Source organism: Eublepharis macularius, chromosome 4, assembly GCF_028583425.1.
Source record: "Eublepharis macularius isolate TG4126 chromosome 4, MPM_Emac_v1.0, whole genome shotgun sequence".
Taxonomy (NCBI): Eukaryota; Metazoa; Chordata; class Lepidosauria; order Squamata; family Eublepharidae; genus Eublepharis; species Eublepharis macularius.
The window spans coordinates 57473522-57490031 of NC_072793.1; the positions used below are offsets into that span (position 1 = coordinate 57473522).

Below are 16510 nucleotides of genomic sequence, written 5' to 3' on the forward strand. Positions count from 1 at the left end.
AACATTGTAAGATCACAATTAATCCCTTCAAAATAGAAATAAGTTTTAGTTTTACAAGAAGGGTGAGAGTATAAAGCTTAGGAAAGTAGCTACAAAAGGTCCACAAATGGATTTGTTAGGTATACTTATTCTGCTACTTCAACAAACATTGAAGAATATATTTGAAATGCAAATAGCATTTTTCACTTCTATATCAATGTGTTTTAGAGAGGGATAAACAACTCAATTATTGAAGATAGGGCAATTTTCAACAGCAAAAACAAGTAACCGGTCTAAGCGTTAAATTTTCAAAAATGCTGTGTTTTTTCTGCTTATCCTGATACACACCGGCTGGGTAGTCTGCTCTCAGAACACCATGTACAGAAAGTGATTTGCTTGGTAATTTAAAGGACAGTGTGGTATCAGGCTGCCAGTTTGATTGCAAATGTAAACACTCCCAAACTGCTGTGCTGCAAACAGTGTGTTGATCCTTGGAACATTGTTTGTCACATTTAAGAGCTGTTTGTGTTCAGATTTGTTTCTAATTCCCTTTACATACTCCATATGTTATTTCAGGCTATTTATTGTGTCCATGGCTACCAGACTCTTACTTTTGTTTGGTGGCATCATAATGATGTCAGCTTGATTCCAACTGAGTTAATGCCTGCTTTTCATTGTGTGTTTGTGTGAGTTTTCAAGCAGTGCATAACATATATTATTAACATCAACTGTGAGCATTTCTGGGAAAAGGATTATTGAATGGAAATCATCCATTGGATAGTTGCATACCATAAATGTCTATACACTTCTTAAGCTTTTTAGGTGGCTATCAAATCTCCGAAACACAATCCCATCAATGTGTTGTTTTAAAAATCCCATTAAAAACATCACAATACTGCCCTAACAAATTTTTAACACTACCTCTGAAAGCTGGTTTAGCAAAGATGTGAAACAAATGTGTTATCTAGGCTGACATGTAGGAAGGAGCCCTGAGAAGTTATCCAAATTGCTTCCAGTTCTTAGTCTTCCACATGGGTTATCTGCCATGAGTTCAATAGTTTTGTGGAGTTTTTTCCCTGCTTTCTCACAGCATTGTAGTACATTCATGCGCCTTGAAGGGTTTCTTTGGCTTTTCTTCACTCTTTCTCAAACATACTCAACTCTGAAGATTTGGGAAAGATCATAGTAAAACGTGAATGGATGCTGTGTGGGTGGGTAAGTTCAGATTTTCTGGACCTCATGTCAGCCGTTTCTCCTGAATCTGTTCCCATGCATCAATTTCCTCACCCATGCGAGCTTTTAATGTTTTAAATTGCCAGTAGAATATCATTATATTGATATACCGTTCTACTGATATATACAACAGGTTTTCTGAATTCCCAGCTTTCTTTCTTTTTAAAGAAATCTCTATCCCCCTCCCTTGTGGAAATACAAGGAAAAAGGCATATCTTCACAAGGGAAACTCATTTTGGTACAATTCTAGTGCAATTTAAAACAAATTGCAAAAGCTATGGTGGCTCAGGGGAAGGGGAGTGGCCACTTATCAGGAATTAGGGCAAGGGAACTGCAGGGAAACCTGCCATGTGCAAGGTTGCCATATGCAGCTGCACCAGCAATGGGGAAACTACAAAATCTCATCCCCATCCCCATGTGAAAAACACCTTAAATGAGACTTGTAAAACTGCTACTGGATTTTGTAGTCTGTGGCCTCCAGGTAACCAAACAGGAGAACTTAAAGAAAGCACGTTAGTTTTTTTTCCTCCCAGGCTTTTGGTTTGCTATAGATATGCTCGCACTGTCTAGCAGAATTTTTATTTGTTAGAAACTTTTGGGAACTTGTTTTCAAGGCTGTGTTCAACAATTCTACGAAGCCCTCAGTTTGCTCACAAGTGAGTTTCTGCAGTAATTTATAGTCTGTGGTCTTGGGAGTTGATGTGTCCTATGCTGTAGCATAGTGCCCTGCTGGTTCTCATCCCACTATTGCCATGAGCTTGGTCAGTGGCCTTGGGTAAGCCACTCCTCTCGGCCCTAGTCCCGCCCCCCGTTATATTGTATGGATAATAATAACACTGACTTTGTTCACCGCTCTGAGTGGGGCACTAATTTGTCTAGAATAGTAGTATATAAGCACAATTGTTATTGTTATTTTTGTTTTAAGAAATGACGGAACCATTGAGGTATGGGCAAGAGGGAGTTTCAGAGTTTCTGCCCTAAGGGCTGTGCTTCGGAGTCTTCTGCTTATTGGCAGAATTGTACTCTAAAGAAGAAGGTGATGGGAGATGCTGCCTCAGGATAATTATAATGATGATTTTCTACAAAGCGATGAAAGAAGTAGCTGTCTCTGCTATAAAATTTCCTTTTTTATAGGATCATTGTTAGGTAGAGTTGCCAATTCCAGCTTGGGAAATTTTTGGAGATCTGAGGCTGGTGCCTGAAGAAGATGACGTTTGGGAGCTCAGCAGGGATGTGATGCGATAGAGGCCACCCTCCAAAGCTACCATCCCCCCCACCCGGGGAATTGATCTGTGTAGTATGGATATTAGTTGTAATTCCAGGAGAATTCTAGATGCCACCTGGAGGTTGCCAAGCACTTTTTAGGTCTTGCTGACTTTTGATGAAGTGCCTGCATTTATATCAATTTTTTGTGCCATGTTCTGTAATGTGGCTGCTGCCTGAAATGATTTGTTACCGATGAACTTGCTCTAATGTTCTGTTTTTCTGGACTAGATATTCTTGGCTTAAGTGTGCCATTTGTTTGTAGTCATGATTTGCTGTGCTGTTTACTTAAGGTTCAAATGAGGATCTGGGAGTCCAAGGGCAGAATCCCTCTACTATGGAAGCTTGCTATTTGACCTTAGGCCAATCACTCTCTCTCAGCCTAACCTATCTCTCAGGGTGATTGTTAGGATAAAATAGAGGAGGGGGATGATATTGTAAGCTGCTTTGGGTCCCCATTGGGGAGACAAGCGAAGTACATTTTGCAGTAGTTCCTGTCCTATCTTGAGGGTAGGTTTCAGAGTATGGTGCTGGAGACAGATGCTCTGCTTTGGCTTCTGGTCTAGGGATGTCTCAAGGTCCATCCTGTCCCTCATGCTTCTCCACATCTATGTAAAGCCACTGTGAGAGGTCATCTGGAAATTTGGGTGAATTGCCACCAACATGCAGATGATATTAAGTTCTGTCTTGCACTACAAGCGGATGCCAGGTAGGCTGTGGAAACAGTCAGCAGGTGCTTAGAGGCAATTTTGTGATGGATGAGAGCAAATAAACTGAAACTTAATCATGGCAATATGGAGGAGCCACTGATAGAGGGAAGTTCTGACCCTGGAAATAGGTTACTAACTGTTCTAGATGGGGTTGGATATCCCCTAAAAAAGCATGTTCATAGCTTGGAGGTGCTTCTGGATCCGGGCCTCTTGTGGGTTGAACAAGTGGCAGCGACATTCAACTTTGGTTGGTGAGCCAGCTGCAGCCCTTCCTAGGCAGGAAAGATCTTGCCACTGTAGTAGATGTCCTAGTAACATCTAGATTAGATTACTGCATTGTGCTCTGTATAGGGCTTCCTTTGAAGACTGTTTGGAAGTTTCAGTTGGTACAGATTGATGACTGCAGTGGGTTGTAGGGACTATATCACCCAGTCTTGTTCCATCTGCACTGGCTTCCAATTTGTTTCTGGACCCAATTCAAAGTGCTGGTATTGACCTTTAAAGCCCTATATGGCTTGAGTCCAGCATATCTTAAGGACTGCCTTTTCCTATATGAACCTTCCTGTTGACTCCGGTCATCTTCGGAGGGGCTACTTTGGGTGCCCCCACTACCTGAGGGTACATGGGTGGCAACCTGCTAAAGGACCTTCGCAGTCATAGGAGAAGATGTTGGTCCTCAGAGAGATTTGTGTCTCTGCATCTATTGATGTCTTCTGCCAGCAGGTGAAGACTTTTTTGTTTTGTCTTGCATACCCTTAATAACTGTTATTAGCCCTCTTCCCTGTTCTTTATGGTGTGTTTTGTAGCTGTATGTATTGGATTGCTTTAATATTATTTTAAATGTTTTAAATTTAAATTGTTTTAAATTGTTGTTTTCAATTGTTTGTTAATGGTTTAATGTTCATCGCCTGTTTTGGGTAGAAAGCCAAAGGTTTTAAATAAAATAAAACAATATATATATAAATAAATAAAATCTTAGTACGAGTAAAGTACCATCACATTAACAGAGCAACTGTGGGTGACCTTTTAGACAAATCTACCCTTTTTTCTCCATTCCATTAATCTTCCTTATATCGTTCCTCTATGGATAAATGCATACATTTTTTTTATCCTGTAATACTGGACTGTTAATTTAAAAAGAAACTTTTTAGCTTGGTAAAAGCACTAGGGTTATTTAACTTTAGTTTGAGTGGCAGTTGTGCAGTCAAGTAGTTCTCATAGATCTTATGCTCATCTAGACAATACTGTTCTGTTTGCAGGGTTAATAATCATATCAATAAACAGGCTTGATCATATTTATGTTACCCACGTGTGATCTGAAGTTCTAGAATTTACTGAGGCTGAATGGGAAAGAACAAATCCATGAAATCTGCAGGTTCAGTGGCACTTTCAAAAATAAATTGTTTTGATATGGGGAAATTATAATGGAACTGAAAGTATCTGAGAAGCAAGGATATTAATAAGGAACCCCATTGTGTTAATTTTAGTTGCTTTATTCTAATGGTAATTGTGCCCTAAATGCTGACAGATAAGCTCTGCTGAGCAGTAGGATTCTTCTTATTTTGTGCATTGAAATGCCATAAGATACCTAGTAATTTGCAGAGTATCTAGGGGAAAATATACCCCCACTGCTTATCAGATTTTAAAAAGTAATCAGAGTTAAGAATCTGTGAGTGTAACTCACGGAGACTTAAAGTTAGTGGATTAAGAAAGAAATTAATTGCAGACACAGAAAATTTAAGCATACCTTGATCAAATGAAATCACTTGTAGGGTACTTTTGGATACTTTGTCAGGGATGTGCCTAGTCGCTTGTTTGTGGCTTAAATTTCCAAAATGGAATATAAGACAAGGTGGCAATACATTGCAATACACGTGATCAAAATGCTGGTATTTGTCACAGCACCCATACCTATCCCCCTTTAAAGGACTGGCATCAGCCACAGGGAAGCCTCCTGGCCCCATGTTCCAGCATTACACCATGAGCAACCAAAAGGTAGAATGGAGCCATTGACAGTGGCCCAGGAACCTCACTTAAGATCTGACAAGAGGCACTTGCCCTTCCCTTCCTCCAACCCAAGCACAAGGCTCACCCCTCTCTAATGACCGTTATCTGAATTTTTATTTTTTTAAATGCTAAGACTTTGGGAGGGCCAGTTTATTTTCCAGTGCTTACTGCTATCATCAAGTATGGTATTAAAATCTTGCTTTTGTAGATGGTTGAGTTGTCCTGTTGAATTTGTGCCAGTTACTGAGTTGATATCTATGTGTGCTGTTTTTCCTTGGCATTAGTAATGCTATGATTTGCAAGCAAGACTTTCGGTTGACAGAAAGAGACATTTTAGGAGGGTTGGGGGGGGGTTGCTGCTTGTTCATGTACTCAAGAAAACAGAAAGGAAATATGATTAAAAGAAACCGTCATGAAAACAGCTCTGTCCAGATGGCCATTTAAATAGTTGTGAAAGAGAGAGAGATCGAACGATGACAGATATCTCTAGACAGGTGTCTGTATAGTTGTTCAAGTTTACTCTATGAGAATTTCCAGTGCTATATTATAGGGGGAATATGTTTCAAAACGGCACTGAAAGGTATGCAATATTTCCATCCTGGGACTAAATCAAGTTTTGTAAAAATTGCCCTAGAATTGGGTACAATGCCAACTAGGTAGCTTGTAAAAAAACCCTAGTCAATTCATTTCTCTTGCTTTGTGTATTTGCCTTACCTACAACTATCATAAACATTAAGTTCTAGAGTCTTGAGACAGAAAAAATATGTCAATTTATTGAAAAAGGTATTATGCCAGTAAAAGAATCTAGAAATATACAAAACATTATATTTGACTGGTACATTTCATCAGGAAAGTAATCTGTATCGGAGCCCACTTATTTACCAAGACTTGTGGCTATAGGTAAGAGAAATAGGTATCTGTTGTACTCTGGTAGTACATAAACGGTTAATCAGAATTACTGGATTCAGCAGTCCTCTTATGCAAGGGTTACTGTTCTTCTTTGATTTTCCTTCCCCACAACAGTCTCTTCTAACCTCTCCTTAGACCTGCCTGAAGATTGGTGAACTGCAGTGAGGAGTGGGAAGGGGGCAAAATTGCTTCTCTTTCTTCATCTGTCAGTGGAGCACTGATGACAGAAGAGACAGGAAAGGCAATTTCACCCCTTCCCTGCTTCTCAGTGCAGCCCACCATGTGGCTATTATTCCCCATGAGCTTTATGCCCCTGCAAATAAACTTTCCTGGGGTTTGAAGGACTGCTAGGTGGAGGGGAGAGCAAGGAAGATCTGTGACTATTAAAACCTTCTGCTAATGGATCACTGAATCCAATCACTATTAATGGAAGATTGAATGGTTTATTCTTACAACTTGGTTCCAAAAATTCGCTTTCCTCTATACAGCAGAATAATTTCAAGTATAGTAGCTTCAAAATACATCAAGATGTGCTATACAATATTTTACAAACATTCTCTCCTGTTTATGATTTTATTTGTAGCAGTGCATCATGTATTCACTGTATATAACCAGTGTTCCTGAAAACGATCGCTTTGTCACATGTATTGACAGCAGTACCTTTTAATTTGGAAATCATCTGGAATGCGATCCAGTGGTTGTAGTGTAGCATGATGCTCACTATTTCCTGTCTTGTTAGTGTACAGATTTAAACTTATAAAGTTGTAAGCAGGATAATTCTAAATGCAGAAAGGTGAATTTACATTTCTCTATTGATTATATTACATCAAAAATTCTGGGGCATGTTCTTTTATATTTGAACACCATCCTTTCTTTGATATCAGTGCCTTGTCATGGTTGGATAAGGCATACAAAGACACATACGTGTGAAGTCCGTCAGAATATTTAAGGACATACCTTGCTTATGAACTTCTAAAGAAATCATCTGGTGTCCATTTTCTAAATGTTTGTCTTTGTACATTCACTAAACAGATAGTTGACTGTGACAACTGATTGTGTGGGAAGGAAAGCTTGAACTCACTTCTTTCTTGCTCCCACCCATCTAGGCAAGAGTTTAAAGCTGATTATGTTGACATTTGTTGTAGGCTGTGGGCATGGACCTTATTCAGTGTGAATCTGATGCAGCAGATGCCATCTCTCACATGACAGTAGATGGCAATGTGTACTGTGTAACCTGCACACCAACTTTTTGGACAAACAGATCCCAATTCAGCAAAATGATCCAGATGCAGATACATGTAGCTGCATATAGGTTATCACTTCTGAACTAGGATGCGTGTGTTCATATTCACGTGATTTCCAGAGTATGTGAAGTGGTAGCTCATGGATATTAGAAGCTGCAATATGCATGGCCTTGCATATAGATTGTTACAAATCCTGAAACTTCCCCCAACTCTTAGCTCAAACATTAAAGTTTGTTTTATATACGGTGATGATGGCTACAGAAACATGCTCATCATCTGTTCTTGTAAAGAGATATGTGGGGATGATGTAGAAAAATATACCAAATTTCCAAATAATAACTGACAATGTGCTAGCATCTAATGATATCTTATATGATGCTGTCATACAAATTGTGAGGATCCCCTCTCACTGGCGCCCTCTCCTGATGGCCTGCCATCCTACCAGCTCTCCAGGCAGGTGTCCTCTGGCCTCAGATGGGCAGGGAAGGGGGTTGCACCACCTTGTTCCTTCTCCTGCCTTGGGAGTAGCAACACGCTCCAGCTGTCTCTCCCTCCAAAATCCTCCTCGGCCTTCACAGGAACCTGAATTTAAAGGCCTCCCCTGGCCCCACCTCCCTGGCTCTGGCCCCAATCGTCACCCCGTCTCCCTGACTGGCCCTGCTCCCAGCCTATCTGATAGAAGGGCTGGGTAGACTCTGTAGTCTCCTGGCCCCACCCACTCCATCCCCACCTAGGGTGTGGCATTTGGTCTGCTCTCTGCCTGGCTCGCCCCTGCTGCTTCTGAACCTTCCCCAGTGGCTCCCTTGGCATCTTGGGGCCTGCGCCTGCCTGACTTGTGCTGATGACAACCTCCTGTGAGCCTGGATGAAGTGGAGCCATCTGGGCAACTGCAGGAGACAGGTGAGTCTGCTGAGTGGCTGCAGGCTGTTCCCCAGAGTTGTGCCTGGGCGTCGGCTGCAACTGGCCTAAGGGTGGGAGAGGCCTGGAGGCCTGTAGGGGCTCCTGCAACTGAGGTACTGCCAGAGGCTGTGCTGCAGGACCTAAAGGGGGTGCCTGCTGCTGCAGGGCTGGTGGTGAGGGTGGACAAAAGGCCAGCGTCGCCGGACACAAATATGGGTAAATTTGAGGCACATCAGTAAAAGGAATCTGATGGCTACAGGTAGTTTGCATATTAATGTAACTTCCACATCATTTAAAACATATAGCAGTCAAGTTATAGCTGACAGGCATGCTGAATTATTATGGAATTTAGTTTTAATATCTTGGCATTGTGTAAAATCAGTTTTAGGAAAATATCAGGTATTTTTATTTGCCTTTTTAATGAAGCATTAGCATCTGTTAATAGTGTGGTAGTGTCATTTAACCTTCTGTAACTATGCAAACACAAACCCTTCTCTGCTGCAGTGTTCCTAGCCATTATTATGACTGTCATGCCCTTCTTCGCTTCACATAGAAGTAATCAGCCGACGTCTCCTTTAGAGACTCACAATGCATAGGTCACTCATCTTGTTTGTAGAAGCTACTGAAAAATGTTTCCATGTGGTGATGACGCCATATAATGGTTGCTTGCAGCTTCTTACATGGATGACCCCAAAATGGAGAATCTCCAGCTCAGTGCCAGTGGTCTAAAGGAACCGGGGCGGGGGGTGTCCCTTCAGGGTTTTTTATTTCAGTGGACCTTCACTAAGTTCTTCCCTACATGGGAACTGACAAAGCAATCCTATGCAGCCCATTGGCTTCAATCTTAATGTTAGGCTATAAAGATTTCTTCTTTTTTAATTACATGGACTTATCTGTTTCCTTTCTATGCATCTTACTCATCCTTCTAGCTAGTGATTATAATTTCTGTGGTTTGTTTAGTAAAATATGAGTAGACATTTTCAGAATTCATTATTTTTTCTTGTTCAAAGCTAGTAATAGTGCAGAAAAAGGGTGTCACAATTAAAATGTGATCTAATGTCATAGTTGTTTTGAACTATTACTCCCTCAAATAAAATAGCTAAGCTTCACTGGAAAAAAGTGGTCTGTCTCATTGATGATAATGTTTGTCAGCATTTAATGCAACGTTGTATAAGAACATGTAAGCTGGCTGCTAGTTTTTTTTAAGGGGCACCTTTGTGCAATGCAAAGAATGTTAGATGTACTTTTGTACAATCAATGCAGAGGTCCTAGAAAATTGTTTAAAAAATGCAAGTAAGATCTGGCAGCTTCCAAAATTCTGAATCCCAAACTAACTTGATAGTTTCAATTGAAATTATATTCAACTGAAAGTTGTTAAGTAAATAGTGTTCTAGTGGTTTGCTTCAGATTTAACACCGACCCATAGTTTTGCATTGCAAAATGAGCCCACAATGAGCTTTGTACAATCCCTCATTCCCCTTCTTCCTTCCTTTATATGCAGTGAAACAATTGAATATGGGAATTCTGCAAAATTCATCATGAACATGACTACTAGGTACACTTACCTTGCTTGTCTCCCTCAAACAGATGTGAGATGAGTTCCCGACTGGATCACATTAATGGTTGTTAACAAAGTTGTTTGTTGGTTTGTTTAGAGAATTTACATGCCACCTCTCCAAAACCTGCTCAAGGTGGCTCACAAGTAAACATAATTCCATAAAATCATTTTTAACACAACACAATTTATCAGTATTAAAACAAAGCCATTAAAAACAAGTCAAGTTTGTGATGAGTAGCTTTAAGCTTACTCAATAGCTGACTATTCTTCAGGGCTAGGTCATTGCAACTTTGGTTCTTGTGGTTCTAGTATGATTCAATGTTCTTTAAAAATAAAATGGCCACTATTATATCATTATGTTATTTCTACCATTGGGGAATAATCATGGTGGTTTGGTGTAATTGTGCTAATTAGCTAAAATTGAAAATTAATTATGGAAGTATACTTTTGCCAACATAAATAGTGGGGGGGGAAGCAGATTCTTGATCGTAACAATTAGATGCCAGTCCAGAAGCACACAGAAACACCTAAATAGAAAGTCTCAGTTCACACTGAATACTGTCCTTTTAATTACGTGCTATTTAAATGTGAGACAATAGCAGATGGGGTGGGGGAGGGGAAGAGGTGGTAGCTGTGAAAAGACATTGTAAACAGTGCCACAATATAGTGTGTCCCTCTGTATAATGATAGAAAGGTTTGTTTCAGTTTGAGCTTGTTAGTGCTTCTGCACCATGCCACCAGGAATATTGTTTAATAGTAGAGATACTGTAATTGTGTAATAGTGGCAATTTTAATGTTTTTTTAATGGTGATTGTGGCAGGCTGTTCAGATGGAGGTTGCTAGTTGTCTCTGTGCTTTTCAACATGTGAGAATGCAGTGTAGTCACGCAAAACAGACACAATCAGACAGTTCACTGAACAATTGACTCCTTACTTGCGACAAACCATAGTTTGTCCTCACCATGTAAGCCAGGATGGCAAACAGTGTTTTATTACTAATTAGTTCATTATACAATGGAGGAAGAGGGCTTACTTAAGCAAACACAAAGCTGTTCCCAGGCTGATTGTCTTAGTTGCTAAACAAGCAGTCTATACATGACCCCTTGATATATTGACTAAACATGTGGGGAAGGACAGCGGGTGCAAGTGCTCTGTCCCTGCCCCCTCTCCATGTAATTGCCTAGGTATCTGTATGGTGCAAATGCATGGAAAAAGAGTCCACACGTAGGTTGCCTCCATGTGACTATGAATGTTGCTTTCCAAACATCACCAATCATGAGAGGAAGCATAAAGCAAGAGCAGGCACGTACATGCTGATCCCATTCTCTTCTTCTATGTGATCATTGGCTTGTGAGCACAGCACTGGCATGCTTGTGCCCATTCTCACCATACATTCTGTTAATGAGCACAGAGGGGTCATGTGTACAGGGCTACTATGGTTTGGTGTTACATCTGAAACAAGTCATAGAGAGCAAAATTAATATTCCTAGTTTGATCCATTAATTTTTGGAAAAACTTATTCTGAAAGATCAAATTTTAATTATTTTAAAATATGAACTGCAAAGAGTGAAAAACATTAGGAAATGTATTGCTGGATTTCTTTAATACCTTGTTGGGACAGTCTTGAATTTTGAGCCTGAGCTTTATACTCATTAAAAACAGCCAGTTTCCTGACCATTAATGCCTTTCCCCATCTCAAATGCAGTGCTTGAGAGTTTTATATCCAGTTCTTTTCAAATCCACCAGAAGCATTTCTTCTTTTTTGTCTTTCTTCTCAGTTCCTGCTTCTCAGGGGGTGGGCGGTCAGATGGCTGTCTCTGTAGAGAAACTAGGGGAGGACTTTGTTCCACTTCATCCAGTGTTTTCAGAACTTGGTGAAACCTGCCTTCTTGCTGTCTGAAGTCATGTTCTACACTACGTAATAAAAATGGAAGATGATGTTAGAGAATTTCAGAACATAATTGTATTTGACACATTTTGAAAGTTGCCATTCTCGTAGTTGGTAATTACAGAAATAGAAAGTAGAGATGTTTCACCTGATATTTCGGATTTGAAACAAAAATCTCTTTCCCCAGTTGTTTGTGTCAAGCCTAAAATCATATGTTTTGAAGAGAAACTCTCTAAAAGAATTCCAGAATTCAAATGATCTTAGCTGTAAGTTAAGCTTATTCAACTGTTTCACTCCAATAACAGTTCATGCAAGGTATTTCATTTTCCTCTTGCTTTCCTAGGTGCTTTAAACAGCTGTAGTAAATCTGACAAATTAACAAGGCAACCCTAAACCGATTTTAAACCCATTGACTTCACTGTAAAGCTGCAAGATGCAAACAGACAAGTAATTATGCAGCAAACATCTGTGAAAAATTTAAAATACATCTTTCAGTGTTTACATCGTAGACACTTTAGATCTGTGTTAACTAGTGGGTTACTAATACTTTTTTTTTTTACTGGACTGGAAAGGGGGTAGTCACAGTGCTCACGTAAAATACTGCTGAGAGTTTGTAGTCTTTACTGTGAACGGCAATTACCCTATGGGCTTGGCCTAAAATGACAATGAGCAAAGAATGGTAATAATTCTTAACAACAGAATATATTTTCTCAGTTGCTATAATTGTTTGGAAATGGGTCTAACTCTCCCTGCAGCTGAAGGGAGGAGCAGATGTTTGTGTGTGAAGAAACAGCAATTGAGGTTCTGGCACTCACAGAGGAGTAAACAGAGATGATATGTGATGTTTCTGAAGCACCTTGCATTATGTACTCTCTCTCTTTCTCTCAAGATCTGAGGTGGAGTAGCAGATATGTTGCCCTGTAGGAGTACCTTTCCCCCTCTCCCTGTACTTACTGGTACAATTGTAAAATTCAATTATTTTCTCCCAAAATGCAATCTTGAATTTGGAATATTTGTTTATTGATAGGCTGCCTTTATCACTGAGATTGAAGGCAGATTATACGATGCAAGTACAAGCATCAACGGCTGTGACGTTCACTGAGCAAAACACAATATGATCCACAGTTAGGACATTGAATGAACAGATGCAATAGGGTATGGTAGCAAACAATTTGAAAACAAACAAAGTTGAACACAGAAATGAAACCTTTCTGAAACAAAACGTAACTAAATAACATGGCATCCTTAGCAACATGGAAACGAACCAGTATGAGCATATCAGCAGACAGTCCAAATAGCATAGTCTATAGTCCCTGTACCAGAGCTAATCCTAATACTGGAAATTTAGAGTGCAATGAACACTGTAAAAATATCTGTTTGCCTAATGTATTGGTTGGCTCCAGCCAGATTTTTTTGTTCAATAGCACCTCATTCTGCTCCTTACTACAGCCCCCATTCCATATGGCTTATGTCCATGGAGATCCCATGATCTTCTGTATACTTTATTGTTGGCGCCCTCTCCCCATTTGAACCAGCAGAGAGGTAGTTGGACCAAACCCAACATTTTCCATTTTATCCTGAAGTCTGAGAAGACCATAGATGCTTCTCTTGTGGTAAATATTCTCTAGTCTTGAGACCACCATCACAATGGCTATGCTTCTTCCTGCAGATGTTCGCACTTTCTTCAGTGCACTCATTCTTAGTAGGGCCTCACTGCAAGGTCAGTAGCTCTAAGCCATGGAGGCTGTATTTCTTGCTGATTCCACAAAAACAGTGGTATCGCAAAACATAAAACAGCCATTTTGGATTGCTAAATTTATCATAAATGTTGTGTTGTGGTTTTCTGTCACTTTTTCATTTTACATACTATATTGTATTTTCATTTTATGTTTGTATTGATCAAATATATGAACACATGAAGCAATAAAAACATTTGTTTCCTCCACATAATTATTACAGTGCTGGTTTGAGTTCCTACTGGGCTAGACTAAGAGGAGTGATACTATAGATGTATTGGTATGTGTAATATGAGATGACGCAGTATGACTTAAAATATGATTTAAAAGTATCCTGTACTCCCTACTCATTCAAGAACTTCCTGTTACTTTATAGCTGCCTGAAACTTCTGTACATATCCCGATGCATATTTTTGCATATTTTGCATATTGCATATTTTCAGCCTTCTTGTAGTTCAGTTGCCTTTACTCAATGATTGTTCTATATTGCTTATTATGAAGCACGGTTAAAATGACCTACACTTCTTCTAAGGAGAACTGCAAGATTCAGTCAGTAGATCAGTCAATTAAAGTTTCAGCTATTAATTGGTAGAAGCCAATTTTAATTGCTGAGGGCAAATTGTAGTCAACGGAACTATGATCTAAAGGCACATTTGTTTATTTCTGAAGTTATTTTGGCTTTGGTATGTTGCTGTTAACAGGGCATGAAAAAGAAAATGTGAGAGATGACTTTCATTTTAATGAGTGGCAGTGCTTGATCATTATATTATTAGCTGTTTTACACTTCCTTTAATAAAAGTCACATAGTACCTTTTTATTAACAGCAACAAAATGATGTGAAGCAATGTGCAGCCAAAACTCATCATGAGAAAGTAGATTTATACCATGGCCTTGCTTGTATGAACTCCAAACTTTTAGCTTCAGTTTCTTTAGTATTTGAAAGGTTAATTTGGTAGTGGTGGGGATATTATACATGTTGCATGTTTGCACATTACAAGATCAGGAATTTCAACATTAAGATATTGATCTTATACTTTTTGATAATGTACAAAGCCACTGTAGAGACAGGAATATTCTTTATTTCCAGATATGTGTTGATAATTTGCAAACGGTTTCCTCATCCAGTGCTCACAGGAAAAAGTTATTAGTGGCAAGAAGACTGATGGAAGGACCAATATAAATATTTACCTGGCAGATTATCAGTATTTAGATACGCAGTTATCAACTATTGGAATTTATCACTTGCTTGAATAGGATAATCTTCAGGAAATGTCTTGTGGTAGATTGCATGGATCACCGGCATACTTGGTTCAGAACAAGCTTTTAATTATTCCAGTAGCCCAGTGCTAAACATAGTAATACTCTTAACATGGTAAAAGGGATTTTATGTGGATTATTTAGATTACAAAGGTCTCCGCTTTGAAGCTGCAAACACCATCTGGCAGTATCTTACACAACTTTCAGAAAGTATAGCACTTGGTAAAGAGGTACATTTTCATAACACTTTATGATCCAGTTTTCTCTTGGGGAAACATACTTACATACATACCTGTCTCTTGTACGGCATGCATGAATAATAAGTGCTGAAACAGTTTTTCTCTCAGAGGAAATATTTTAAAGCTTCAGATATCAAGACATAAGAGAGACACAACTGAAGAACACTGAATTGCTTACAGCCCACGTAGCAGATAATTCAGATCAAATGGACAGTGCCTCTTTTATGCATTGTTTCACATTTTCACCTGCAGCCATTTAAACATCTTCCTGATCTCACATGAAATGCTTTTTCTGCTGGGTTCACCAATCTTGCGCATAGTGTTTCTATCAGTACCCATCAGAAGCAAGTTACTGGTATGATGTCTTTAGTATTAACTTGAACAGATTTCTGAGACCAAGAATAAGGAAAGTATTGTGGAGTGGCAACAGCTTGCCTTTCTCATGTTTTAGCGCAGCTGATCTGTTAACTCTGATAGTGAGATATTTCTTAGGAAGCTGCCACATTTTTCTTGTTGAGTTAATACCACAATGATACTGGTAAAATAAGCCCTGAGAATGTTTGGTTGTAAGTTGGAAAACAACAGATTATATGTAGGGGTGTGCACCTAAAAATTGTTCGGGTTTTGGAAAAAACCCTGCTTCGGATTCAGGTTTCTAAGTCGCTTCGGTATGCTCCATAAAGATTCGGAGCATACCCACACCAGGCTGATTATCACTACTTGAGCTTTGCCTCAAGCAAACCAGTTCTCTGTTTCTGTATTTCTCCGCATCATGTATGATTGGATCACTCAATCATATCTGATACAGGAAAACAATGCCCCCAGACTCACCTAGGTGGTACGGGTTGCAGCCCGCGGGGTGGCAGAGGGGCACAAGGCATGGTGGCTGCCATGTTCAGGCCCTCCCAGGATCCTCCTGGGTGGGCCCGCAGCCCAATCAGTTCAAACTTCCTGGCTGGCCAGTCAGGGCTGGCTGGGGGTTTGCAGGTTGGGTGGAACCTGTCACTGGGCCTGAGTGGCAGGATTTTCCCTCAGGCCCAGTGGCTGGGCTTTTAAAGGGCTGCTGGCTCCACCTCTCTGGCCCTTCTTACATTTCTGGTTTGGATTGGCTTATTTATGCATGTAGGGTTATTTGCGGGTTTTTTTGTATGTTCCTTTATGTCCCATCTTTGTCTGGTGGTTTGGGCATTGGGATCCCTTTGTGGGGAGATGGAGCCTACATGCCCAATGACTATTCATGAGATTCCCATAAGATATCTTGGGAGTGAGTCATTGTGGTGCATGCCTGGGGGGTGCTGGGGCATACTTACTCCCAGGTGGCAGGGGATTCATACAGGGGTGTACACCCATGTGATATCCTGTTAACTGCCACTCCATGGTTCCCCCCCTCCTCAGCAGCAGTCTGAGGGACTAGGGGGGTCATCGGCTGGCGGACTGGTCAGTTGATGCATCACCAATGCTCCTTTTAACTGTAATTTAATAAAGTTGTGGCCTCTTTACTCCAATCAATTGTGTTGTGTGTTTTGTTGCTGTGCCCTCCTCCCCTTCTCTGCCCATCAGCACTGGGCTGCAAATTCCTTCCACAGAT

General features: G+C 40.1%; 2 protein-coding genes across 2 annotated transcripts in view; one reads left to right on the plus strand and one right to left on the minus strand.

The window, feature by feature from the left end:
* The window catches only part of DOCK2 (dedicator of cytokinesis 2), a 470704-nt gene that overhangs the window by 147782 nt on the left and 306412 nt on the right, over window positions 1-16510 (plus strand). The gene's annotated exons all lie outside the window — the stretch shown is intronic.
* The window catches only part of INSYN2B (inhibitory synaptic factor family member 2B), a 29198-nt gene continuing 24223 nt past the window's right edge, over window positions 11536-16510 (minus strand). The window contains exon 3 of the mRNA XM_054976978.1: window positions 11536-11716. Within this exon, the coding sequence (XP_054832953.1) occupies window positions 11536-11716 (181 nt within the window). The remainder of the gene's footprint in view (window positions 11717-16510) is intronic.